This window comes from Acomys russatus, chromosome 16 (assembly GCF_903995435.1).
Source record: "Acomys russatus chromosome 16, mAcoRus1.1, whole genome shotgun sequence".
In the NCBI taxonomy this organism is placed as follows: Eukaryota; Metazoa; Chordata; class Mammalia; order Rodentia; family Muridae; genus Acomys; species Acomys russatus.
In genome coordinates, this window is record NC_067152.1 from 28,140,465 (window position 1) to 28,163,251 (window position 22,787).

A 22,787-nucleotide genomic window follows, 5' to 3' on the forward strand; every position below is an offset into this window, starting at 1 on the left:
TTTTTTACATGAGCCAAGTCCTAGAAAGCTGGCTCTAGATACAGAATCTGTTGCTCCGGGTTCCTGTCACCTCCTCAATCACACCCTGTTACATTTCTCCTGGTTTTAGGTGCCACTGCCACTCCCCTGAAGAGTCTACCCAGCACCTGCTGTCACTACCTCCTCTGCAGCTGCTTGCTTGGGTGGGTGGGTACCCTTCTCCTTTCCTGTTCTCCAAACACTTGCTCCTGGCCTCAGTAAAAGTGGCATCCCGGAGCTTGTGGAGGAGGAAGGACCAGCAGTCTGTGGTCATGGGAGCAACTATGATCCCAGAATCCACAGGCCAAGTCTCTACCTGAGGACATTTCTGGGGACAGGCCAACCATGGTAAGGGATGGTCAAGAGGCCCCATCTGGGTTAAAAAGCATCCTTTCCATTATTTCTGGATCCTCACACAATCCTAGGTCAGGGAAGAGCAGATTTCCCAAAAATCTATTTTTTAGAGGGAAATCAACAGCAAGAGGTGCTTTTTTTTCCCCCCCTCCTTCCAGAAATGCAAGGTAGGGCCTGAGATCCAGGAACAGGGTGTCATCACATCTAGTCATGTAAGGCCTTGGGACAGACTCCAAGCTCCAGTCATCTGCTTCGTGGCTGGGGCTCCTTCTACCCTAGGCCCTTGCCTCACAGAAGCAAAGAGCAAACAGAGCCAACAGGGGAAGCAGAGCCTTTATTAAGGTCTGGCAGAGGAGTTGAAGGTGGAACTAGGCCTGGGTGGGCCCCAGGGCAGGGAGCCAGAGGGCCGCTTTCATCCCTGCCTCCAGCAACACCCACCCTAGCTGCCTCCCACCTGCTCCTGCCTTCCAGAGCACAGCACCAAGAACACAGGAACCCCAGCTCAGGGCAGAGCCCAGAGCCCAGGCTTCTGTCTCCCACAAGTGGGAGTAGGGTGTTCTGAGAACCCCCTTGGCCCTGCTGCCATAATAAAGTTGGGAAGCCCCATGTCTGTCCCCACAACAGAACAGATACTGGTTCTCTGTGGTGGCGGAACAGAGAACGGCCACAGAACAAGACCTAGGCAGAGGCCAAGCTGAACTCCTGAGGGGAGAGGCGAACCAAAGTGAACTTTGCTGCCTTTAGACTTGACCTGCCTCCACTGTCCTTCCTGCAGACTCTGGTTAGCAGCGGAGTCTGGCCATGAGTAACAGATGGGACAGTGGAGATCTGACCCCAGAACCTTCTACAGGTATCAGAACGAGGGCTTCACCAACACCAAATCTGTTGATATGTACACTGGGCAGCCTCAGTGTGGCAAGAAGCCACTGGTGCCTAATAAGAATAGCCACCTTTGTGGCCAAAGGGCTGAGCAGGGCCAGCCAGTTCTGGGAGGTAGGCAGGGCTCTCATCCAAGTGGGACAAAGGGACTGTGTCCTCTTCACTGACTGGCCGCTCAAACTCAGCCTTCAGAGCTGGACGCTGATTATCCGGGAAGGCCAGAGAGAATAGGGCCTCGGGCTCACATACAAACTTGTACACGTAGCGCTCGCCAGCCACCTGTGGAGAGAGGGCTGTCAGGCTAGGCACGCACACCCTGCCTCACTAAAGAATTCAGAGGACCCTGCCCTTCACATGGACTACAGAAGAGCATCAGGCCCCTTTCCTTCTCACACTGGTGCTTGAAAAGCCTACTCCGTTCTGGTCCTTGCTTGTCTCATCTCAATTTCAGCACACTTGGGACCACTCGGTCACTGTTGAGCAACTTTACAGGGAACCTTAACATTTTCTGTTCTCATAAGAGCGCTCTCCCTCCCTTACCCCCTCCCCTCGCCTCTCTCTACCCTCCCACTCCTCCCCCCTCTTTGGCCCCTCCTCATGGCTGTGCTAGGACCTCAGCCCGACCTTCTGCATGATGCCTTTTTCATAATAGTATCGCAGTGAGCGGCTCAGCTTGTCGTAATTCATGGCTGGCCGGTTCTTCTGGATGCCCCAGAGCCTGGCAACCTGGGGACAAGAGACAGAGTATTTGGCTGAAGATACTATCTTGGAGGAAAAATGGCAGGGGGAGGGGGAAAGAGCGGGCAGGGTGGAAAGAACATTTGAGATTCTTGGTGCAGAGATAATCTAGGCTAGTCACCAGCGCAACGCTGACTCAGGCATGGCAAGAACTGGGTCAGGCAGACTGAGGGTGATGGTGGAAGGCGAGTGCCACCGTTTCTCTTCTCAGGGCTCCCAAGGCGCTGGAGAGGAGGGGTGGCAACACTTAAGACCCACCTCTTCAGGTTCAATTAGTTTAAACTCCATCCCCCGGCCTGTCCAAGCAATGAAATGAGCATTCGTTGGGTCATCCAGCAGGGCCACCAGAAACTGCCACAGTTGCAAGGCGCCCCGGCGCTGGTAGGGTGGCCCCTCCCTGAAAGCTCCAACCCCTTCCTGCTTGATGTCTCCTGGGAAAATGAAAATAGGTGTGAGGTGCATGCCTAGTCTCCTCCTCTCCCCCACGAGGGGGGGGGCTTCCTCAAACCCTTTCCTGAGGGCCCCAACCTCTCCTGACAAAATGCTTTCTACAGGACCCAGTGTGTGATGGGGTGAGGAAGACCCCGAGCCTCCTATGAAGTCACTTCTCTGACCTTCAAATTTTTCAGGGACAATGCAGACGTCATCTGGGAATGGTCGTAGAGGTTTCTCGTAGCCATAACCTGGTGGAGGAAAGTTGGAGGTTGCTCAGACCTGAGGGGTCACTGTTGGAGACCCCATAGAATCCAAGGGGACTCATGGCTTGGGTGACCCCCACATAAGCAAGGATCCCTCCCCCCATTAGGAGGCCTTAGCTAGGGATGGGGCAGGCTGCCTTACCCATCACTCCATCACCTGGAGAGGGCCCAGAGAAGCCCTCTGGGTGGAGGTACATAGATGCACACCCAGGGACGTCTGGGGGAGGGAAGAAAGGGTGATGCTGTAAGTGGGTGAAGCAAAGCTGAGGCGCAGGAGAGGAAGAAGCCCTACACACATTCAAGAAGTTTATGCCACCAGCAACTGTCGCTTTCCCATCACCGAATCCCTGGGGAAGTTCACCCATTGGGGGCTGGAAGCTTGAGGCCCTCAGTTTGAGGGCATGAGTGGCAAGCAGCTGGGGCCAGGCAGCCTGTTCACGAGGCCCAAGATTCCAGGGAGCAGCTGTTTCCTGTGAGTTCAGGGGAATGAGGAGGAGACGGAACCTCCGGGGGTTGGGAAGGGTAAGACTTCCTCGGAATGGGTACATGTCCGGTCAGCAGGTCAGGTTCCAAGCCCAGTACCTCTGTGTATGTGTGTGTGTGTGTGCGCGAGGCGCAGGGGCAGGGATGGAGGTGGGCGGGGGGGGGGGGGGGGGACGACACGCATATATCTAAGGGAGACGCAGTGGGCACTGCGCTGTTTTTTCTCAGGTCTAACACATTCCGCTGCGTTCCACGCCTTAGAACTGAAACCTTCCCAGCTCCACCTACGGAAGGCGACCGGGTAATGCCACGCTTCAAGTTCCAACCCTTTCCCGCCCCCTCCACTCCCACCTATGAATGAGCCGCTGACACCCGACACCTCGCGGGGAGGAGGCAGGAGGGAGGGTTCATTCATGCCTCCATTTTGTGAATGGAATTCCTGACTCCATTCAGAAAGCCAACGGAAGAGGGAGGAGGGGCAGGAGTTCAAGGGCAAGTAACACGATCCCGTCCGGGCTCCAGCCTTTGAAGGGCAGCAGCTCGGTGGGTCTCCCCTTCCAGACGCTACTTCACCACCAGGCACTGGATTACAGCCGGGGTTTGAGAAAAGGAAGCATCTATGCTGTTCTCCCATTCTCCCCTGGAGCGGCTAGGGGTTTTTGGATAAGCCCCTGACCCTGAAATAACTGTGGGCACCAGGAAAAGAAAAACTCGAAAATTCCAGCCAGCTCTGCAGCTACTGTCTATCTATCTATTTGGAGACAAGGTCCTACTCTGTAGTCCAGGCTGGCCTGAAACTCATTATGTAGCCCAGGCTAGTCTTAAACTCATAGCTATCCACCTGCCCTAGCCTCCTGAATGCTTGCATTACTAGGAATGAACAACCAAGGCTTTTTTTTTTTTTTTTAAATAGGCACTAGTCCAGGCTAGCCTTGATGCCTAGCTAGGATCACCCTGTTTCCACTTCCCATGTGCTTGGATTACATGGGTCACACATTCAGCTCCCTCTGTATTTTTAATTCACTGTGGAGACAAGAACTAACGACAGTCTCATTTTTGTGTCCTCCAACTGCACACTCTTGTTCCAGGCACAAGACCATGCTCTAGTCTTCCCTAAACCTCTGACAGAAGTAAACGCCCAACCTTTATTATTGTCAAGAGCTATATAAGGGCAAAGGTCTATATGCCCTATCATCTTACCTGAAAGTTGGCTGGCTAGAAAATGATTGTTCTTTAGAATATATATATATTTTTAAAGTGAATGAGTGAGTTGGGTCATGAACTAACGTATGGACCACGGAAAGACGCACACTTGCTAGGGACCTTTGCTTGACCCTCACTGCTCACTGGAATACTCACCACCCCGCCTGGCAATCCCAGAAAAATCTCCGAAACACTCCCCACTCCCCCCACCCCCCACCCCCACCAAGAGTCTCTTACCTGAGTCATAGGCGAAGTCTGTGCGCTCCTGTTTGATCACCACCCCCGCCCCTGGGTACCTGTGCCCACTGACCCCACCCTGGTTCGCAGCCTGCTGGCCAGCCTGTTCATACAGGGGGTCATGGTACTCCTGCTTGAAGCTCTGTTGGGGGTAGGGTGGACAGGGCTCAGACAGTTGGTGTTGATAGGGGGCTGGGAGAGGTTCCCGGCCCCCTCCCTGAGGAGAGGTGAAGGAGTGGCAGGTGTCCAGGGGCTGCTGGAAGACAGAGCTGCATGTGATGGACAGAGAAGGGAGAAAAAGAGAACCTTCCATTAGCCCCCCTTGAGCCTGTCGCTTGTTGACAGGGCTCTGGAAGGATAATGAGGCAGCATCTCCCTGCCTCTCCTCTTCTCCCAGCCAGCTCTCTACAGAGGACTAGGGAATTGAGGCCAGACTGCCTGGCGAGGCTTGCGTCCCCCGGTGCTGCGGATCTGTCTCCTTACCTGTGCTCACCAAGGTACCCGTGGCCAGGGTGGGACTGGGAAGAGCTGGAGGCTCTCAGGAGGCTCTGCTGCTGTTCTGCCCTGGCAAAGGGCTGCAGGGGCGACTGTCCAGGGGCACCGGGGGCGGGGGACTTGATGGCGATTTGTCTGGGGGAGTCATAGGCACTGGGATTGAGGGGGGAGATGGGGATGAGGGGGCAGAGAAGCTAGGTGACCATCTTTGTACCCTTCATCCCCCAGGAAGTGACTATTGAAATTGCAGGAGCAGAGGGGCTGGTTTTGTTGTTGTTGTTTTTAAGAGACAAGGTTTCTCTGTGTAGCTCTGGCTGTCTTGGAACTCACTCCGTAGACCTTGAACTCAGAGATCTCCCTACCTCGGCCTCCCGAGGACTAGGAATTTTTTTCTTTTACATTCTCATATTCTCTGTGTGTGTGTGTGTGTCTGTGTGTCTGTCTGTCTGCCTGTCTCTCTCTCTCTCTCTTTTTGGTTGTGAGCCTAGCCTTTAATGGCTGAGCCATCACTTCCTCTCTCGTTTTTTTTAAAGATAGGGTCTTATTTAGCCCAGGGTGGCCTCAGACTTCTCATATATAGCCAACAATGACCTCAAACTTGCTTCTCTCTTCCACCTCACAACTGCTTAGATGACAGGCATGTGATCACCCTGCCAACTCTACGTGGTGCTGACAATCAAATCCAGGACTTTGCGCATGGCAGGCAAGCCCTCTCCCAGCTTAGCTACATGGCAGCCCCCAGGTGAATTCTATTTTTCTTTCCCTAAAAGGGTCTTGCTCTCAAGCTCAGCTTGACTCTTTCTATTGAGCTAAGGCTGACCTCAAACCCATACTCCACCCCCCTCCACCCTACCCCCGCCACCTGGCTCAAGCATAAGCCACCCACCATACCTGTCTAAGTGAACACCTTGTCTTAATCCTAGAACTGGGCCTCTCAGCTAATCTCTCTCTGAAGGCTAGAGCAACTGGTTTAAGTAGGACATGGGCCTCCAGGTAGAGACTCACTCTTGTGCTCTTGAGGCCATCTGTGAGATGTCTCCTGTACAGAGGAATTCTTGCTAGGACTACCTACAGGAGCTAGGCAACCTCTGTTGTCCAGCCTTCATCTCTCCCTCAGGGTTGCCCTCCCCTACCACAACCCTCAATCACGCCTTCACCTCCTGACACCTTGCCCAAGGAAGACTTCGGCGCACCCTCCCTAGCTGGGGGCTCACCTAGAATAAAGGCACTGCTCTCCATGGTGGTAGGGGAGTGGTGGCTTCCTGCTGCAGGACAGGGCGGGTTCTGTGCGGGGACTCTGGGGTTCCTTCTTGATCCTGGTGGTGGGGCTATGGAAAGCTACTGTCGGGTAGGACAGTAGGACAGAGCAAAGTCAGAGTGTCACAAAGAGGCAGACGGGGCTGTGGCACCTCTGCTTTCTGAGGAATGGCTGGGTTGCTGGTAGAGATGGTCTCCTCCCTTCCCGCTCTCATTCTCTGCACACTGAAGTCGGACATTTTTGGAACATTCTGGTTACTCACATTTTGTCTAGTTTTATACTTTAGGTCAACGTCTGTTATGAACTGAGGGAACCATAGAGGAATCCCATACACACCACTCCCAGCTGAGGAAAACACCTTCATAAGAGGGACCATTTCAGACCCAGGGCTTTGACTTTCCCGAGTGCCCTGGAACATTCCAATGGGGGACAGACATGCTTTTTCTTTGGGCTCTAAAGATTCTTTGGTCTTCTGAGGGAGTTTGGCCATTAGCCCACTTGTATGTCAGCTGAGTAACATACACATGCTCCTAATTATCTCCAAGTCCAGCTACCCCTGTGGCTAAGCCCTGGTGTGAGTGACATCCTGGCTTCCTGCAGTTGGGTCAGAGGCCTGAGAATCCACAGTTCTGGTGACAGCAGTTTTCCATGCCTGTGCTCGGTTCATTTCAGATAACATCTGAGAGCAGCACCTGATACCCAAACATCTTTTTTCATACTTCCCTTTTCCTTTCTGGTTTTTTTTTGAGACAGGGTTTTTTTGTGTAGCCTCGGCTGTCCTAGAACTTACTCTGTAGACCAGGCTGGCCTCGAACTCAGCTCTGCCTCCCAAATGCTAGGATTAAAGGCACCACACCTGGCACTCTTTTTCTTTTTTATTTGAGACAAGGCCTCCTCACTATGTATCCCGACTGCTCTCAAATTCACTACACGCCCAGATTACATGGGCCATCTATGCCTGGCCCAAGCATCATTTCTCAACAGTGACACTAGAGTCAGATTTGCAGGGGATGTCCTGAGCATTGAAGAGTATTTCTGCAGTACCACCGACCATCCCTTTTGCACCCAACCTTGAGCTCTCCCGAGACACTGGCAAGTCTTCCCTAGGGCAGCATCACCAGTGCTGAAGGGAATAACAGAACAATGCTGAGCCGTCTGGAGCCCCTTGCTTTGGCTGCAGAGAGACAGCATCTGCTCCAAGTCACATGGCAAGGACCCCAGGGGGGAATGAAGGTCTTCATCTCCCAGTCACTGTGTTGATCTCAGAGCCCATATTCCAGGATGGGGAACCCTGACTTTCACTCTGTCTTTAGGGGAGAGCAAACTGCTCTCCTCTGGGTAACTGTCCCCATGACTCACTTCCTGTCATTCTCTGACCCCCCCATCCCCCATCCTTGTACCCAGCACTCACTACTTACAGTTTTCTGAATGGAAATCAGGGACAAACTGCTCATCGCTGTCTGGTACCTGAGCTGCAGAGAGAGACCAGAGGTGAGTCTGGGGTGCAGCTCTGTAAAGTGGCAACCCAAGGAAGATGCCACTGTTGCCACCCTGCAGATTAGCTTCAGCCTTGAATTGGTCAAGAGCCTTCCTTAGTAGACCAAAGGTGCCTGAACCCCATGTCCTGCACCCTCTAGCTCCTGATCCATGAAGACCCCTGGGGAGGACTCTCAGAAAGTGTCTGAGCAGACACCGTGTCTTTGCCTAGATGTTTTGTCCTGGTCCCTCCGTTTTTTTTCTGACGTGCGAATGAACTTGCCCTTCAGAGTTTACAAGGCTTTGTCACCAGGGTTTACAGCCAAATGCCATCATGGGTGGGTGGGTGAGAGTCACAAACTGTGGGATCCTGTGGACATGAGATCAGATGAGGAAATCCTGAATGTGGGAAGGACCCAGGAGTCTGCGCTTCAAATGCCTCTCAGAAGCTTCGGAGCACGAGAGTCCTAGAGCTCTCAGCAAAGGGAATGAGGGAAAGAGGGCAAGTGGCAGAGATGTGAAAAGAGGATAAAAAACAGGACAGGAGCAAGCTGCAGACACCGTCTCATCACTCGTGTGCAGCTAAGGGAAAGGAAGGGTTCCCTAAGCCTGGAGGTCAGAGGAGCCAGGGGTGGGCGTCTCTGCAAAGGATACCTTAATGGACTCCATAGCTTTTGTCTACTTTTGCCTCTCTATCAAGGAGGGAAAAAGGATTAGAGCAGAAAGAAGGACACAAAGAAGGGCTTCCTGATTGTCTTAAGATAATAGTGGGTCTAAAGAAGGACAATGGAATTCGTGACCTAGGAGACGGACAGGATGGTCACTCTCTGGCAACTGGGCAACGTGGAAATGGCAAGATAAGAGTCAGACTTCAGAGTGGCTGGTGAGGGGTAGGGGGACACTGTACACCCCAATCCCATGTGAGCACATGGGCTCAGATCTTGGCCACAGGACCCTGTGTTCCCCGCCACACACACACACACACCTCCCCCAGGCCCTACAGTCCGCACAGCCAGCAGGGTGATCTTTGTATATACAACAGAAACTAAATCACTTTGCTCTCTCGCTTAAAATGTGAAATTTAAACTCTTGCCCTTGGCCTCCTCAGCTCACCTCTCTCTTGCCCTGGAGCCTCTCCTTGATGTCACTCCCTAGCACCTCAGCCTCCTCTGGTCCTCAGTCCTGCTGAACCCTAATGGGTCCTTCCCACCCCCCACCTCCCAAGAACCTCACCTGCTCCGTTCTGGATCTTACTGTGTGGCCCACACTGACCTAAAACTGACCTTTTTTTTTTTTTTTTTTTTTTTCTGACTCTGCCTGAAAAGCCAGGCTTACAGATGGGCACCCTGCCAGGCTTGTTAGAGGCCTTCTCTGACAACCCAAAGCGACATTGTCCCTTTTGCTTTCTGTCTCAGCTGGCATCTCCCCCCACCTGAGTGTATCTATAATTAATGTCTGTATGCGTGATAGTGTTTATTATCTTTTTACCAGGAAGGTAGGCCGAGAGGACACAGGCTTTGTCTTCAGGGGACTCTCTAGCACTCAGAACAGGGTTCTACTCAAGACCAGGTACCCTATGATGGTTCCTTATGAATAAGCATCCAACGAAACCTGCCCTCCGGCGGGCAGGGGCTAGCGCCACAGACTGGGGAGCCGAAAACTGCACGATTCTAACCTGGGCAGCCCTTCCGTTACCCTGCAGCTCCTTCTCTCCACATACCACCTACCACCAGAGTTGGCACACCACCGGAAAAGCTCATCTTACAAGGGCACTCAGGCTGTGGTCAAGCGCTTGCTTCAAATGTCAGAGGGTACTGGCTGTTTACAGATATAGGTGTATAGTTGATTTTTACGCATTTATTTATTGTAGCGGTGGCGGTCGAATCAATGTCCCTTTGAACCTCCAGCCTTTGATTTTTCGAGAAAGGGTTTTACTAGGCTAGGCACTCCAAGGCCGGCCTGAAATTCACCGTTCTCGTGTGTCTCAGCTTGTCTGTGGTTATAGGCCTATGTGACACCACATCTGGCTTAGAGGCTCGCTTCCTAGACAGAGATTGGGGTGAGGACGTTTAAAAACCATAAGAATCTATCTGAATAGATAGATCAGTTTACTACAGTTCTAAAGTAGCCAAATGCATCAGTGGGGAACTCCGATCCCTCAGCGAAAAGATACATAAATCCCCAGCTTTTTGGAAGTCCAGCTACAATCCCACAGCAGCCGTCCCATCCCGCAGCTTGCCTGACTTTAGAATCACCCCGGCTTTGTTAGCCACCCGGGTTTCCAGTCCTTAAATCGGTAAAGTCATTCTATAGGCCAGGGGTGGGCCAGGGCATCCATATCTGCAATAAATGTCCCTTGTGACTGGCTCATTTGGGAAGCACTAATCAAAGGGGATGGACACTGGGTCCATTCAAAGGTGACAGACACCGTGAAGGTGGTAGGAACAAGCAGGATTAGTGGTATTTCCTCGCCCTGCTACTTAGGCAAGGAGGGTCCCCAAGGGTAAGCAAGGGGTGCAGAACTTGGCAGGGGGTAGCTGACGTACTCTGGGTCCCCTCTTGAGGCCTCATTAACTACCCGTTTCCAGTGAGGTAATGGGCTGGGGGCATCTCCTGCTGACGCCACTGGGCAAGAGAGCCCTGTGGGTCATCTGACCTTTCCTCCTCCCTCAAGCTTGCAAGTTTACCCAGAACCCACCCTCCCACCTCACTGCCCCCCCCCATGGAAGAGACCTCCCCTTAGCACACAGATTATATCCCCAAAGGGGTGATGCTATCTTCTTCCCAGAATGGGGAGTGAGCCCTACTCTGTGCTCAACTCTCCCAAAATTGGCCTCCTCCCAAAGGGGTACAACAGGGCCGCAGTCACCCAGAGACTATCAGCGAGGATAGAAATAGGAACAGAAAGAGAGCCTCGCGTTCCTGGAGAGCAGGAGAAATTTTAATTACCATGTTTGGTCTTGAGCATGCACCCGTTCTGTTTGTTGACTCGGCTGTGTTTTGGCTGCTGAGCCAGAGTCTGCCCCTAGCTTGACTGACACTAAAAAGAGACTATATGGGTGGGGACATGGCAGGTGGTTAAAACATGTGTGTGTGTGTGTCCAGTGTAGTTCATGTGTGTGCATGCATGCGCGCGCACACACACACACACACACACACAAAACACACACACACACACACACATACAGGGAGGGAAGGAGAGGAAGAGAAAGAGAGGGAGAGAAAGAGAGAGAGGGAGAAAGAGAGAGAGAGAGAGAATGAGAATGAATATATTTAGGGACTGTCTCTCGGACAGGAAACAGGGACCCCAAAGATGGGTTCCGGAAGAAATGGGACATTCAACCAGCTAAGCAATGCCACCTACCAGGGCCTAGCTGCCATGTGTCCCACAGAAGGACTACCATGCTCTGGGGTTGGGGACAGTCCCACATAAGAGTGAATGGTAGCATTCCCTGGAGCTTCTGCTCTATTGTGTTACCCATCAGGCTCTCACCCTCACCCCACCCGCACCCAAGCAGCCTCTATATCAGATGGAACCAGTTCTCAGTCTGGTGGAGGGGATAGTCCTCTCCAGGAACCTTCTGGAAGGGGAGGAAATAGAAAGATGGAGGAGGCATTGAACTAGGAAAGACTAGGGAGAGGACTGAGGATTAGCACACACACACCCCAAACCGACCCCCCCCCAGGCACCAGAGTGCACGAACACACACCTTCACCCACATTCCTTGTGCTTCAATGGGAGACAACAGACAGGATAGATGCTCCCTCCATGCTCTTCCTCCACACACAGGGTCTCTTTTTGGACCTATAGATTAGGAGGCTTGCCCTTGGAGAAGCATTTGACTGCAGTAATTTTGTGAAAGAAAGAGCCCAGACTCATCCCTTAAATTTCTGATAAAAGCTATAAACCATTCTCTTCCTAGAAAAACCCATATTATCTTCATATATGGTACAAACCCAACAATTTTACGTGCAGAACAGCAATATCAAAGACCCCCAGACCTATTCATAAGCCTTCTGGGAATTCACAGACACCCCTCGCCCCAACTTCATACAAAGGACATACATAGCTTAGTCGGGGTTACTAAATACCAAAGAGACATTATCCCTAACAGTTCTCGAAGGCTCCTGACAATCCCACAAAGGAACCCTCCATCAGATCCACAAATCTTTTACATAACCAGCGACATCTCGGCTCTGTCTGCCCAAGCCTGGGCTTCTCTGTGGCAGCCTGATCCTTTCTTCAACATCTCAACGGATCTCAGGCACCCAGAAACCAGAGGACCCTCCTCGACTCACTTCTACCCAGAAAAATTCCCACCCCAAAGATGTGGTGTATGCTGCCTCAAAAGAGCATCACCAACACTCACCCAAAAATGTCAATCGGCAGCCGCAGCCATATCCACTCTTCTCTATCCCTGCTTGGGTCCAGCCTGGTCACTGCACATCCCCTCCAATGTTCACTGCCCCACCCATACTATGCCAAGTCACTTTCTCTACAAATTGAGGCTTTAGGAAGAAACCAAGGTGAAAGAAGGGAGGTTGGGCTCTGGGCCCCATTTCTCCAGAGGTTTCCAACCACTGGCAAGATTCCAAAGGAGCTCATCCCTCCTGTCACCCCTTTCGACTATGGGGGGGGCCACTGACCTGGTGGGAAGAGGCAGGAGAGGAGATTGGGGTGATGTTGGGATGGTACAGGGGGACAGGACCCCGGCAGCTGCATCTGTCTCCGCAGAAAGAGTGAGGAACGACTGGCTTCAGCATTCCCCCCCACCCCCCACCTCAGGCCTGGCCATCCATCGCCAGCTGGGAACCTGAGCTGCTCCCTCAGGAGGAAGGAGAGGGAACCAAGGAGATCCCAGTCTCCCCCCCCCCTTGCATTCCCCACCCCCAACCTCCCCACCCACTTGGATTTAAATGTACAGGGACTCCCAAGGCAGCAGTATGTGACACACGCATGCACGCGTGCGCACATGCCCGTGTGCATACACACTTGCTGTCATACTAGCACACACAGACACCAGGACAATCACCAGATACATCACCAAGGGGAGGGGCTCCCATGGTTGGTTGAAGAGAGCATTTTCCTTCCCTTGTCATCCAGATAGACCAAGTACTCCCAAAATGCCACTTTGAGCCCACGCCTACCCAAAACTCACAACCGGGGAGCTGCCCACTGTGGGGACCTTTGAGCTGATGGGTAGGGAAGGGAAACCCAGAGAGCCAGACCAAAGTCAGAAACTAGGGGGTAAGAGAGGAGGTCTTTGAGAGCCCATGGAAACCCTAGGGTTTTCCTGGGACACCTAGTAAAGCTCTGCATATAACTGGGAGCTGGGCACTCACGAGATATAACAGAGGAAGATACACACAATGCTGGAGATACCTCCCCATTCCACATTTTGAAGGATAAACTCCACGCTAAAGTCATTCTGCCACAACAACAACAGTAATAATAATAATAAAACGTGTGTGTGTGTGAGAGAGAGAGAGAGATATAATGGCCAAGACAGACCTCATCTCATCCCATCCATCTACTTACTGGCCCTTTCCTTCTCATCTAAGTGCTCCTATAGAGAATCCTGTGAGAGGTGGATTTGAGCTTTTAAATTTCAAAATGGGGGAACCCTCAGGAAGAGGAAAGATCTCAAGAAAGAGATCATTTTTGGTTTCTTGGTTACTAATATATGGGGGGGGGGTGTTAGTGAAGATGGGGTTATTAAGGCTTCCTGAATCTCAGTGACTGTAAATCACCAGCCTCCTGCCCCTGGCAGCCCTGCCAGCGACACCCTAAGGCTAAACAACCTCACCAAAACACACCAACTGGGATCCAACTAGGACACAAGGGCCCCACCCAGCCCAAGCTGGGCCACTGACCCCATCCAGGCTGGGCTCACAACCAACCCCGCCAGCGTACAGGAAGGGGAGCCTTGCCTGGGGGTGGAGGCATTCAGGAGGGATGGAGGCAGGACCAGTTGCCACTGGAATTATAATCAAGGCTATTTGGGGAGGCAGTCCTGAGTCTTCTTTACCAGCTTGCCAAGAAAAGAATTATTGAAACTTTTGTTGTTATTTTGGCTTGGATAAGTAAATTGGCCCTTGGAGTTAGGAAGAAGTGAAAGGAAAGGAGTAGAAAGCAATCAATGTTCGAGCAGAACCAGAAGATAGGAAACAAATTACTCCTCATCCCTCCTGTTCCTCACCGCTCTCTTTCAACATCTCAACACCCCAGCAACCTCACCTAGGCCCCGGGAGCCTCCTGCCAAACAAACTTTGCAAATGAAATTTTCAACCAGGAAAAAAAAAAAAAAAAAAAACACGGGCCTGGGGCCAAGTTCCATTCAAATAAGCAAATACCCCACACAATAGTCTGATTCATCCCCAGGCCTAGTTATACAAGCCTGGCTCAGGGCGAGAAAATAAATATCGATATGTGTCCACACTGAGTGCTGGGTAGAGTGAAGTGGTTAGGGGCTGGGGGCGGGAGAGGGGACTGAAGGTCCCTGAAACAGAGAAGACACCCCACGCCCCACGCTCCACGCCCCACGCCCCGCGCCCCACTACTAATTCTAGGAAGGCGACGAAACTACTCACCTTCAGCAAGCCACGTCTCTTGGAAGTGACTGAGATCCTGGAAGAGATCTGATGGGTGAATATTGGAATTGGTGATGAGGTGGAGATATACGGGGAGAGACCTGGGCGAGCCGGGGTTACAGCCTCCCCACTGGGGATAAGGGACAGAGAATGATGAGACTCCTCTGAGTGGTTTGACTTTTGGGAAAACGTGGGTTGGGGAGGTCCAGGATAGGCTTTGGGATGTGTGTGGGTTGAGGAGAGGGGGTCGCAGTTTGTCTGGTTCTTTACCTTCTGAGTCGGAAGGCGGCAGGGAGCCCGGGTCCATGAGCTTCCCCTGCGGGACCATCAGCGCTTCGCCCAAGCTCCCATTTCCGGGAGATTTCTGCTAGAAGGAGGGGGGAGAATGCCCCCGAATCACCCTGAGGAGTCTAGCTTGGGGTTGGGGTCGGGGTCCCGGGGTGCCTAAGAGGCTAGGCCGCCCTGGACCCACTGAGACCCCCCCAGGGAGGGGGTTGTGGGGCAAGTAGGGGCGGGGTGTTGGGCGGGGGCGGGCGTGGAGGCCGGCGCGGCGCTCACGCTGCAGAAGGTGTAGGGCACTCGCTGGTCCAAGTATCCGCCTTTCATCCTCCGCTCCATCCGGCCTCTCCCTCCGGCCACACGGCCGAGCCCCCGCGCGGAGGCAGAGACCTGTGAAGGGGTAGGCAGTTCGCACTTGGTCCGGGGAGCGCTGCGGGGGGAGGGGGCGATCGCGAGGCTTCGGATCGGACAGCCAAACTTCTCCGACTCGCTGGGACCTGCGTGGCCGAGCGCCTCCAACCGCCACTCCCCTCCCGCCAGACGACGTCCCACCTGCTCCCGCGAGCTGGGGTCGGAGTGTCTGCTTTCTGCAGCCCTGCTCAGCCCGGGCTGGGTTACATAAGACGTGTGTGTGTGTGCGCGCTTGTGAGTGTGTATGTGTGTGTGTGTGTGCGCGCGCGCAAGGCGCACACCATTCGCACGCCCATAACTCGGGCGCCCCCTCCAGCCCCGAATCCCGACGCCTCCCACCCCCGCCCCGGAATGTGCGGAAGCGGGCACCGAACAGAGTGTGGTGAGTGGGAGACGAAGAGGGGAATCACACTCTCCCTTCCTTCCCTTTCCGCAGTTTCACCTGAGGCCTGGGCGTCTATGCAGGAACCGTGGGGGGATGCTCAGCATGCCCGGGGGATGACACAACTAAGGTGGCGGGGCTAGACCGGAGCGAGGCGGCCTGAGCCCCGGGTCCCCAGAGCCCGGGCTTGTTTTCCGGGCGCTGCAGACAGTTGTGAGCCCAGGGGAGCAGCTGATTGGTGCATTTCCTTTGCCTCAGCCTCCGTTCTTGCTCTTCCCCCGCCCCTCCCCACCGGTTCCCTTTGTTTCATTGACTTTTGTGAATGAAACCCCAGGGCCAGGCACGCCCGCTAATCCAGAGACTCGCCTAGCTGGGCTTGAGGGCGGAGTTTCCCAGCCACAGAGGCCAATCAGCATGTAGGGGCTGGCTCCGGGCTTCATTCACTTCTTGGACTTCATTCATAAAAAAATAAACTCATTTCGGCCTTAGTTCATTCATAAAGAATTGAGGAAAAAAGAGGGAAGCTGAGGACCGGGTAGTTTCTCCACCGGGTCCAGCATGGGCTTTGGGTCCGAGGTGGCTCCTCCCGCTGGCGTTAGCACACGCTTCTGTGCATCGCTACGTACGTGGGAGTGTGAACACCTCTGTGTGCCCTGGGGGGAGGGGGAGGCAAACGGACTTGTGTGCCCAGAGGACCCATAATAACTAGCATTTATGAAGCGCTCTGCTTCCACGTGCTCATTTCCTTCCTAAAACCTGGTGCTGTGGAGCTATTGTTTCCACTTTTCAAGTGAAAATGGAAGAAAGCTGAAAAGGGAGACTGTTGTCCCCTCACCTGAGGTAACTCAGCTTGTCAGTCCGTTAGAGTCTTAAACCCACCTCGGACTTCCGTGCAGCCCTCTGAGACCATGAGCTCAAGTGAATTACGCTATGTGAAAGCAACGGATGCACACTTCGTGCTCAATAAAATGTAAATCGGCACGAACACCGCTTTCCCCTCAAGGGCCTGTGATCTGTAGAGCTGCTTTATCTGTGGACCTGCTTTAGCATTTCTTCGTGGTAGTGAAAACAAGAGCCCCAAGGACAGGCGAGGCCCCCTCTTTCTGCCGTCTACTCCTTAACTGTAGGCAAGCATCTGATAACCGGAAGCGGAAATCCCCAGTGACTTGATGATCAAACTGGGTTTCAATTTTGTCCAAGAAGCCGATCATAGTGTTTTGTCATTTCACTCATCCCTTCATTAAGTAAATACCTGCCGGGCCAGACACGGTGCTAGGTGGCGGGCAAACAAATGTGAGAAAGACTTCCTCTCTTGGGGTCTGAGTTGCTCTAGCTGCCACCACAAGGGACCCACCACGGGTCCACGCACTACAGATGAGGCAGTGGAGGGTCTGAGAAGCAAATGACACACGCAACCTCTTCCAGCCTGTAGGAGTCAGAGCTGGGACAGGAACATTAACTCCCAGGCACCTGAATAGGGCTCACCCTGCAGTGTCTCCCTCCCCCGCTCCCCCTCCCTCTCTCCCCTCCCCCATCTGTCAAACTGTTTTTTAAAAGCTAGACCCTAGTGCTCCTATCCTCCAGGGAGCCTTCCTTCCACAAGAGCCTGGGTCAGTCCATATCTCGGGTGAGCTTTCTTTCCCTCCCCTTGATGTTACAGAAATCCCTGTACTCTGTATGTGGCCTCTGCGGGGACCAAGAGGACTGGCTTGTAAGATCTCCTTGAGCCTCACTCATACTCAAGGGAGTTAGTTGCACAAAATGCCTGTCGGGTGAAGAGCTACAATAAAAGACAAAGTAATGGAGTTTTGCAGGCACCCTGCCCAAGGAAGGAGAGGCAAGCCCAAGCAAATCCCAGCTTGGGGCAGATGGAGCCAGTTTCAGGAGGGGTGTGTGTTCCTAGGTCAGGAGACATGGGGGAGGAGCACAGGCTGTTCTAAGAAGAGAGCTCTGATGTGGTCTCCCCATGAAGAAGGTTCAGGTGGGTCCCTGAGTGGGCACTGGGTGCTCCGGTTGGGGCCTGTCCAGGGTTGCCTATCTGGTTCTGAGTTCCTCCATTTCTCTGAAAGGGCCCTGGCTAGTCAACACTTCCTTTCCTTTTTCTCAGCCTCCCCCAGACCTGATAGAGTCCAAAGGACCCTACCTCCTTCCTGGTCTCTGGCTCAGCCTACAGCTCAGTGAGACAACAAACTGGAGACGCAGCTACAGCTACCACACTTGGCCTGGCCTCTGTCTGAACACTCACATGAAGATCAGTGACGGTTCGCCTGCCACCTGCCATTCTCACCTCACTTTAAAGGAGGCGACAATGGAGGCCTTCCAAATGCACCCTGACCCCAAGCCACCCACCTCCCAAGATTGAGGGTACTCCAAAGAGAGTTACTTTAAGGAAGCACATTAGGCCGCATGGAGGACACTCCCAAGCCTGACCTATGCGGGCAACCCTCAGATGCAGGATGCTCATGGTTCCTAGCCCCTTTATGACTCAGTATGCTTCCCAACTCCCTCAATATAGCTCTAAAAGAGGTTGGGGGGGGGTCAATGCTCCCTTCCTCCCATATATTGGGGGCCTGGACTCTGTTTCCTAGGAGTATAATTATAAAATGCAGATGTGGACTTTAAATATGTACATTTCTATACAAAGGGAGCCCATAGTTTGTTTTGGGAGCTGGGAGACCCAGAGTATAGACTCAGGGAGGAAGAAAGCTGCTTAAGGTCCCTGAGTGTAGCATCTCGCTGACCTCTGGAGCTGTCAGAGAGGTGACTCCCCCTCTCCTACCGCCTTTATAACATTATTTGTTTATTTTTATTTTTACTTTTATTTATGTATGTGTAGGTACCTAGAGAGGCCAGAGGGATTGGATCTCCTGAAGCTGCAGGTAACAGGTGGTTGTAAGCCATCTGGTGTGGGTGCTGTGAACAGAACTCAGGTCCTCTGGAAGAGCAGCAAGTGCTCTACACTGATGCGCCATCTCTCCAGCTCATGTTTTGCTGTGGCTTTTTTCCCTTCCTTCTTCCTTTCTTCCATTTCTTTCTTTCTTTCTTTCTTTCTTCTTCTTCTTCTTCTTCTTCTTCTTCTTCTTCTTCTTCTTCTTCTTCTTCTTTTCTTTTTTAAGACAGGGTTTCTCTGTGTAGCCTTAGCTGTCCTGGATTTGCTCTGTATGTAGACCAGGCTGGCCTGGAACTCACAGCGATCTGCCTGCCTCTGCCTCCCAAGTGCTGGGATTAAAGGCATGCACCACCACGCCCCGCCCATTTCATTTTTTTAGGTATAGTCTTATACAACTCAATCACATCTCCCTATGCAGCTGAGGATGGTCTTAAAATGTTCATCCTCCTGCCTCTGTTTACTTAGGGCTCAGTCTTTTGAAACAGGTTCAGATTCTAGGTCTCCCAAGCTGACCTTGTTTCTTTGGAGTGCTGGAATTACAGGTGAATAACACACCTGGCCCATATAGGCTTTGGGGGAATGATTGGCAGGGAGGCTGTGTTTGGTCCTCAGTGCTGTGTTAGCGGGGGAATTCCGTGGGTAAGCTGTTCAGCCTGACTGTTTTTGGGGACAGAGATGTCTTTAGACTTGGTTTCTGCAGAACCTTGAAAAGCAGAGATTCGGGCACATAAGGGAGAACTCGGAGGATAATGCAATGAGACAGCTAGGTAAAGCCCAGGAAGGAGACAAATAGGATCGATCCCCTTGGTGTCTCCCAGGCTGGAGCATTCTCACCAGGGAGAACGAGCCAGTGAGAAGAGGCTGAGGTTGGGAGCCTCTGTTAGATTCTTTTCCACGAGCTGGTGATGGGTCAGTACCATTAAAACAAAACATACCAACCAACCAGCCAACAAACAAAAAAAAGTGTCACTGTTGGACTTCCTCTCTTTCCTTTTCTCACTGCCCCAATTCCTCTTTGCTTCCTTCAAACTGCAGGGGTTCCTGGCCCTCCTCCTCCCAGCCATGAATGAAATGTGCAACTCAGGAAACTAATTGCCTGCATCAATGTGTGTGCACGCTGCAGTGTTCAGCTCACTGGAGAGAGAGAGATCCTATGGCTTTTATCAGGGTCACACAGAGCAGATCTGCAGCTGCCCCACGCCCCACTCTCTGGGTTAGAAACATGGCCCTCGTGGCTTTTGTCTTCACGGTTAGTAAGAACAGAGGAAGGAGGCGCTGCTATGGCAGAGGGTGCTTAGAGGAGGGTAAAAAAAAAAAAAAAAGCTGCTTCCCTCATTCCACTTTACCTTTCACTAGCCTGGTGTCATCCGGGTCGTGTCATGTCCCTGCCCCCCTGCCCCCTGTGTCCCATCCCTCAGGCAGGCCTCAAACTGACGGGGCAGCATCCTCATCTTTCCGACTCCACCCGAGGGCTGAGATTATAGCTGTGTACTCTGCGCAGATGAACCCTCTCCTGAGACTGAACTAAACAAGGGCTCTCCATGCAGTCAACAGAAGCTGTAATGGGCCCAGAGGAGTGGGGGTGGGGTGGGTATGAGTAAGGTCTTGTCAATGCTTGGGGCTCCATGGTGGAGGCCAGCAGCCCCTGAACAGAAGTCCTGCAGATGAGGACTCTGTCCCTCAGGTGACGCAGGGCTGGGTGTCTTCAAGAGCCTCCATGAATCAGGAGGAGCACAAATGACAGCTGAGGAGTCTCCTCTGTGGGTCTGTAGTCTGATGTGGTTCACCTGGAGACACCGCCATCTGTGTGGGACAACTGTGACACTCCCAGGAGTAGAGTGATGAGCACAGGACTTCAGTGGGCTGAGCCAATCCCAGGGAGGGTCTGATCTAAGGACTCTGTGGGAATGGGGGTTCATAGCTCCCAGGTTACATACTGGTAAGTCTAGTAAGCGCCTGGGTGGGATGGCTTAGCAGGCAAATGTGCCTGCTGCCAAGCCTGCTGACTTGACTTTGATCCTTTGAACCCAAATGGTTGAAAGAGAACTAACTCCCGCCAAGTAGACCTCCATACATGGGCATTCATGAGCCCGTGTGCACACATGCGCAGATGCACACACACAATTTCAAAAGTGAGCAAGATTTTCATTTTTCTTTCGGTGAGTATTTTGTGCACGCATGTGTGTGCATGTTCACATATCTGTAGGCGCACATGTGTAGGTGCCTGTCCATATGTGAGTCTGCAGATGCAAATGTGGAGGTCTGAAGTTCTTGACCAAGCTCCACCTTATTTACTGAAGAAGAGTCTCTGGCTGAACTTGGAGGTTGCCGATTTGCCTTGTGTAGCCCAGCCAGCGTGCCCAGGGGGAGCTAGCCCCTCATGTTCCTTCCCTCACACTGGGATTATAGACAGGCCTCCATGGCCACCTGGCATATACGTGAGGATTGTGGGTCTCAGTTCTGATCCTTTATCTACTGAGCCATTTGTAAAACCCCACATTTTCATCTTTTTTTAAAAAAAGATTTTACTTATTTATTATGTATATAGTGCTCACCCTGCATATACACTCACAGGCCAGAAGAGGACATCAGGCCACATTACGGATGGTTGTGAGCCACCATGTGGTTGCTGGGAATTGAACTCAGGACCTCTGGAAGAGCAGTCAGTGCCCTTAACCTCTGAGCCATCTCTCCAGCCTTCATCTTTTTTTTTTTTTTTAATTGTTAGTTGCATTTGTTTGTTCATTTATTTCTCTGAAGGCATATGCTTGCTGCAGCCTGCTTGTGGAGGGCAGAGGGTAATCCTTATGCCCTCTTTCCTTCCACCATGTCGGGTCCTGGCGATCAAACTCCGGTGGTCAGGCTGGGCTAGCAAGCGCCTCACCCGGATGCACCGTCTCACTGGCCCCATTTTTAATAATTTTGAACAAAGCAGAATATGAGCTTCACTCCTTTTCTTTAAAACACTTGTCTCGCTAGGAAAGGGTGAGGCTGAGCTGGGAGGCCAGTGGTGGACAGAGGAAAGTAGTTTCTATTTTTAGAAGGTGCTGGTGAGTCTAGCTTTCCACATTTGCTGCCCGCAGCAGCTCAGGACTGCCCTGAACACGCAACGCTCTTTTTATTTTTGGCTCTGTCCCGTCTCTCCCTGTGCATTTGGATTTCCACCTCTCAGTTTCTAGAAGTGTAGCCGGTCGCAGATGAGCCAGCCCTTCCAGAAAACTGCAGGATAGAAGGGTTTTTTTTTTTTTTTTTTGTCTGGTTTGTTTTGAATTCTTTTCTCTTTTGCTGGGAGAGAGACAAACGGACAAATACTAGCCATCTGAAGGAACAGAATGGAACTGGAGCCAGTTGGCCAGAGTGCAGGATCCTCCCCTATTTAATTAACTGTGGACTTGAATTATGAGGGGCTATGGCTCCTGCTGGGGGCGGGGGCTCTGCTGAGGGAAGGCAGTTTCTCTTCACAGAGTAAGCACTTACTTTCTCCTCAGCTCCCTGAGAGTGTCTATATTTGTTCTTGTCAGAAATAATGGACAACGGTATGCTCAGCCAGCTAAGGCAGGGCTAGGGAACCCCAGAGCTGGCAAAACCTGGGGACCATGCCTGGAAATTGGTTTTGGAGGGAATGGTGGTGGTGGTGGTGGTGGTGGTGGTGGTGGTGGTGGTGGTGGTGTGTGTGTGTGTGTGTGTGTGTCTTTTTTTTTTTTCCAAGATAGGGTTTCTCTGTGGATCCCTGGCTATCCTCAAACTCAGAGATCCACCTGCCTTTGCCTCCCTGAATGCTGGGATTAAAGGCGAACGCCACCACCGCCCAGCTTTTTTTTTTTTTAATTAAAAAGGACTTGAGAGAGAGTCACATGTATCCTAGGCTAGCCTCTCGGTCTTCAGAGTGTTGGGATAGCAGACTCCACTACCACTCCCAGTTTTTACTCAGTCCTGTATATGGAGTGCCGGCTACTCAAGCACCTCATCCACGGAGCTGTGTCTCTGACTCCAGGTTTTACTCCCAAAGTTTTTTTTTGTTTGGTTTGTTTTGTTTCTTTTCCTCCAACAGAAACGCTTTCTTCTGTCACTTCTAGCCATTAACTGTCCCAGATTCTTCTCCTACAGCTTAAGGAGCTGGCTGCAACCGCCAATTGATTTCTCACTTGTCCCGCTGGCCACTCAAGCCTAGATCCATCAGGCAGTGGCTAGCAGTGGTTGTTGGTATCAGTTTCAGGCAGAGCTGATGTCACAGTCGCTCCATGGGGACTTGGGTAGAGAACATCAGGAGGACACACAGGATGCACACTGAGAGGGCACAATGCCTGGCCAGGTGGAGATCAGGCATGCATGGCTTCAATCTGGCATTCCATGTAGGTGAGCTTTAAACGTCACTGCTTTCCTGAGCCTTTCCAC

At 52.3% G+C, this 22,787-nt stretch overlaps 1 protein-coding gene across 8 annotated transcripts; it reads right to left on the reverse strand.

The window, feature by feature from the left end:
- Nucleotides 1-1,036: 1,036 nt before the first annotated feature.
- On the reverse strand, nt 1,037-15,749 carry Etv4 (ETS variant transcription factor 4). 8 transcript variants are annotated; one of them, XM_051158715.1, is made up of 13 exons: nt 15,563-15,749; nt 14,989-15,099; nt 14,701-14,797; nt 14,431-14,478; nt 7,782-7,835; nt 6,320-6,446; nt 5,094-5,258; nt 4,611-4,879; nt 2,830-2,904; nt 2,604-2,672; nt 2,248-2,420; nt 1,876-1,977; nt 1,037-1,530 (listed from the first exon to the last, which is right to left on the reverse strand). In XM_051158715.1, exons 2-13 carry the CDS (start codon nt 15,046-15,048, stop codon nt 1,306-1,308), a joined length of 1,464 nt encoding a protein of 487 aa, XP_051014672.1. In that variant the 5' UTR covers nt 15,049-15,099; nt 15,563-15,749; the 3' UTR covers nt 1,037-1,305. The 8 variants fall into 8 exon arrangements, with proteins under 8 accessions (XP_051014672.1, XP_051014674.1, XP_051014676.1 ...); XM_051158717.1 differs by having other exon boundaries at nt 14,701-14,794; nt 15,563-15,748; XM_051158719.1 differs by lacking the exon at nt 15,563-15,749 and adding an exon at nt 15,262-15,397 and having other exon boundaries at nt 6,320-6,443.
- Nucleotides 15,750-22,787: the final 7,038 nt, after the last annotated feature.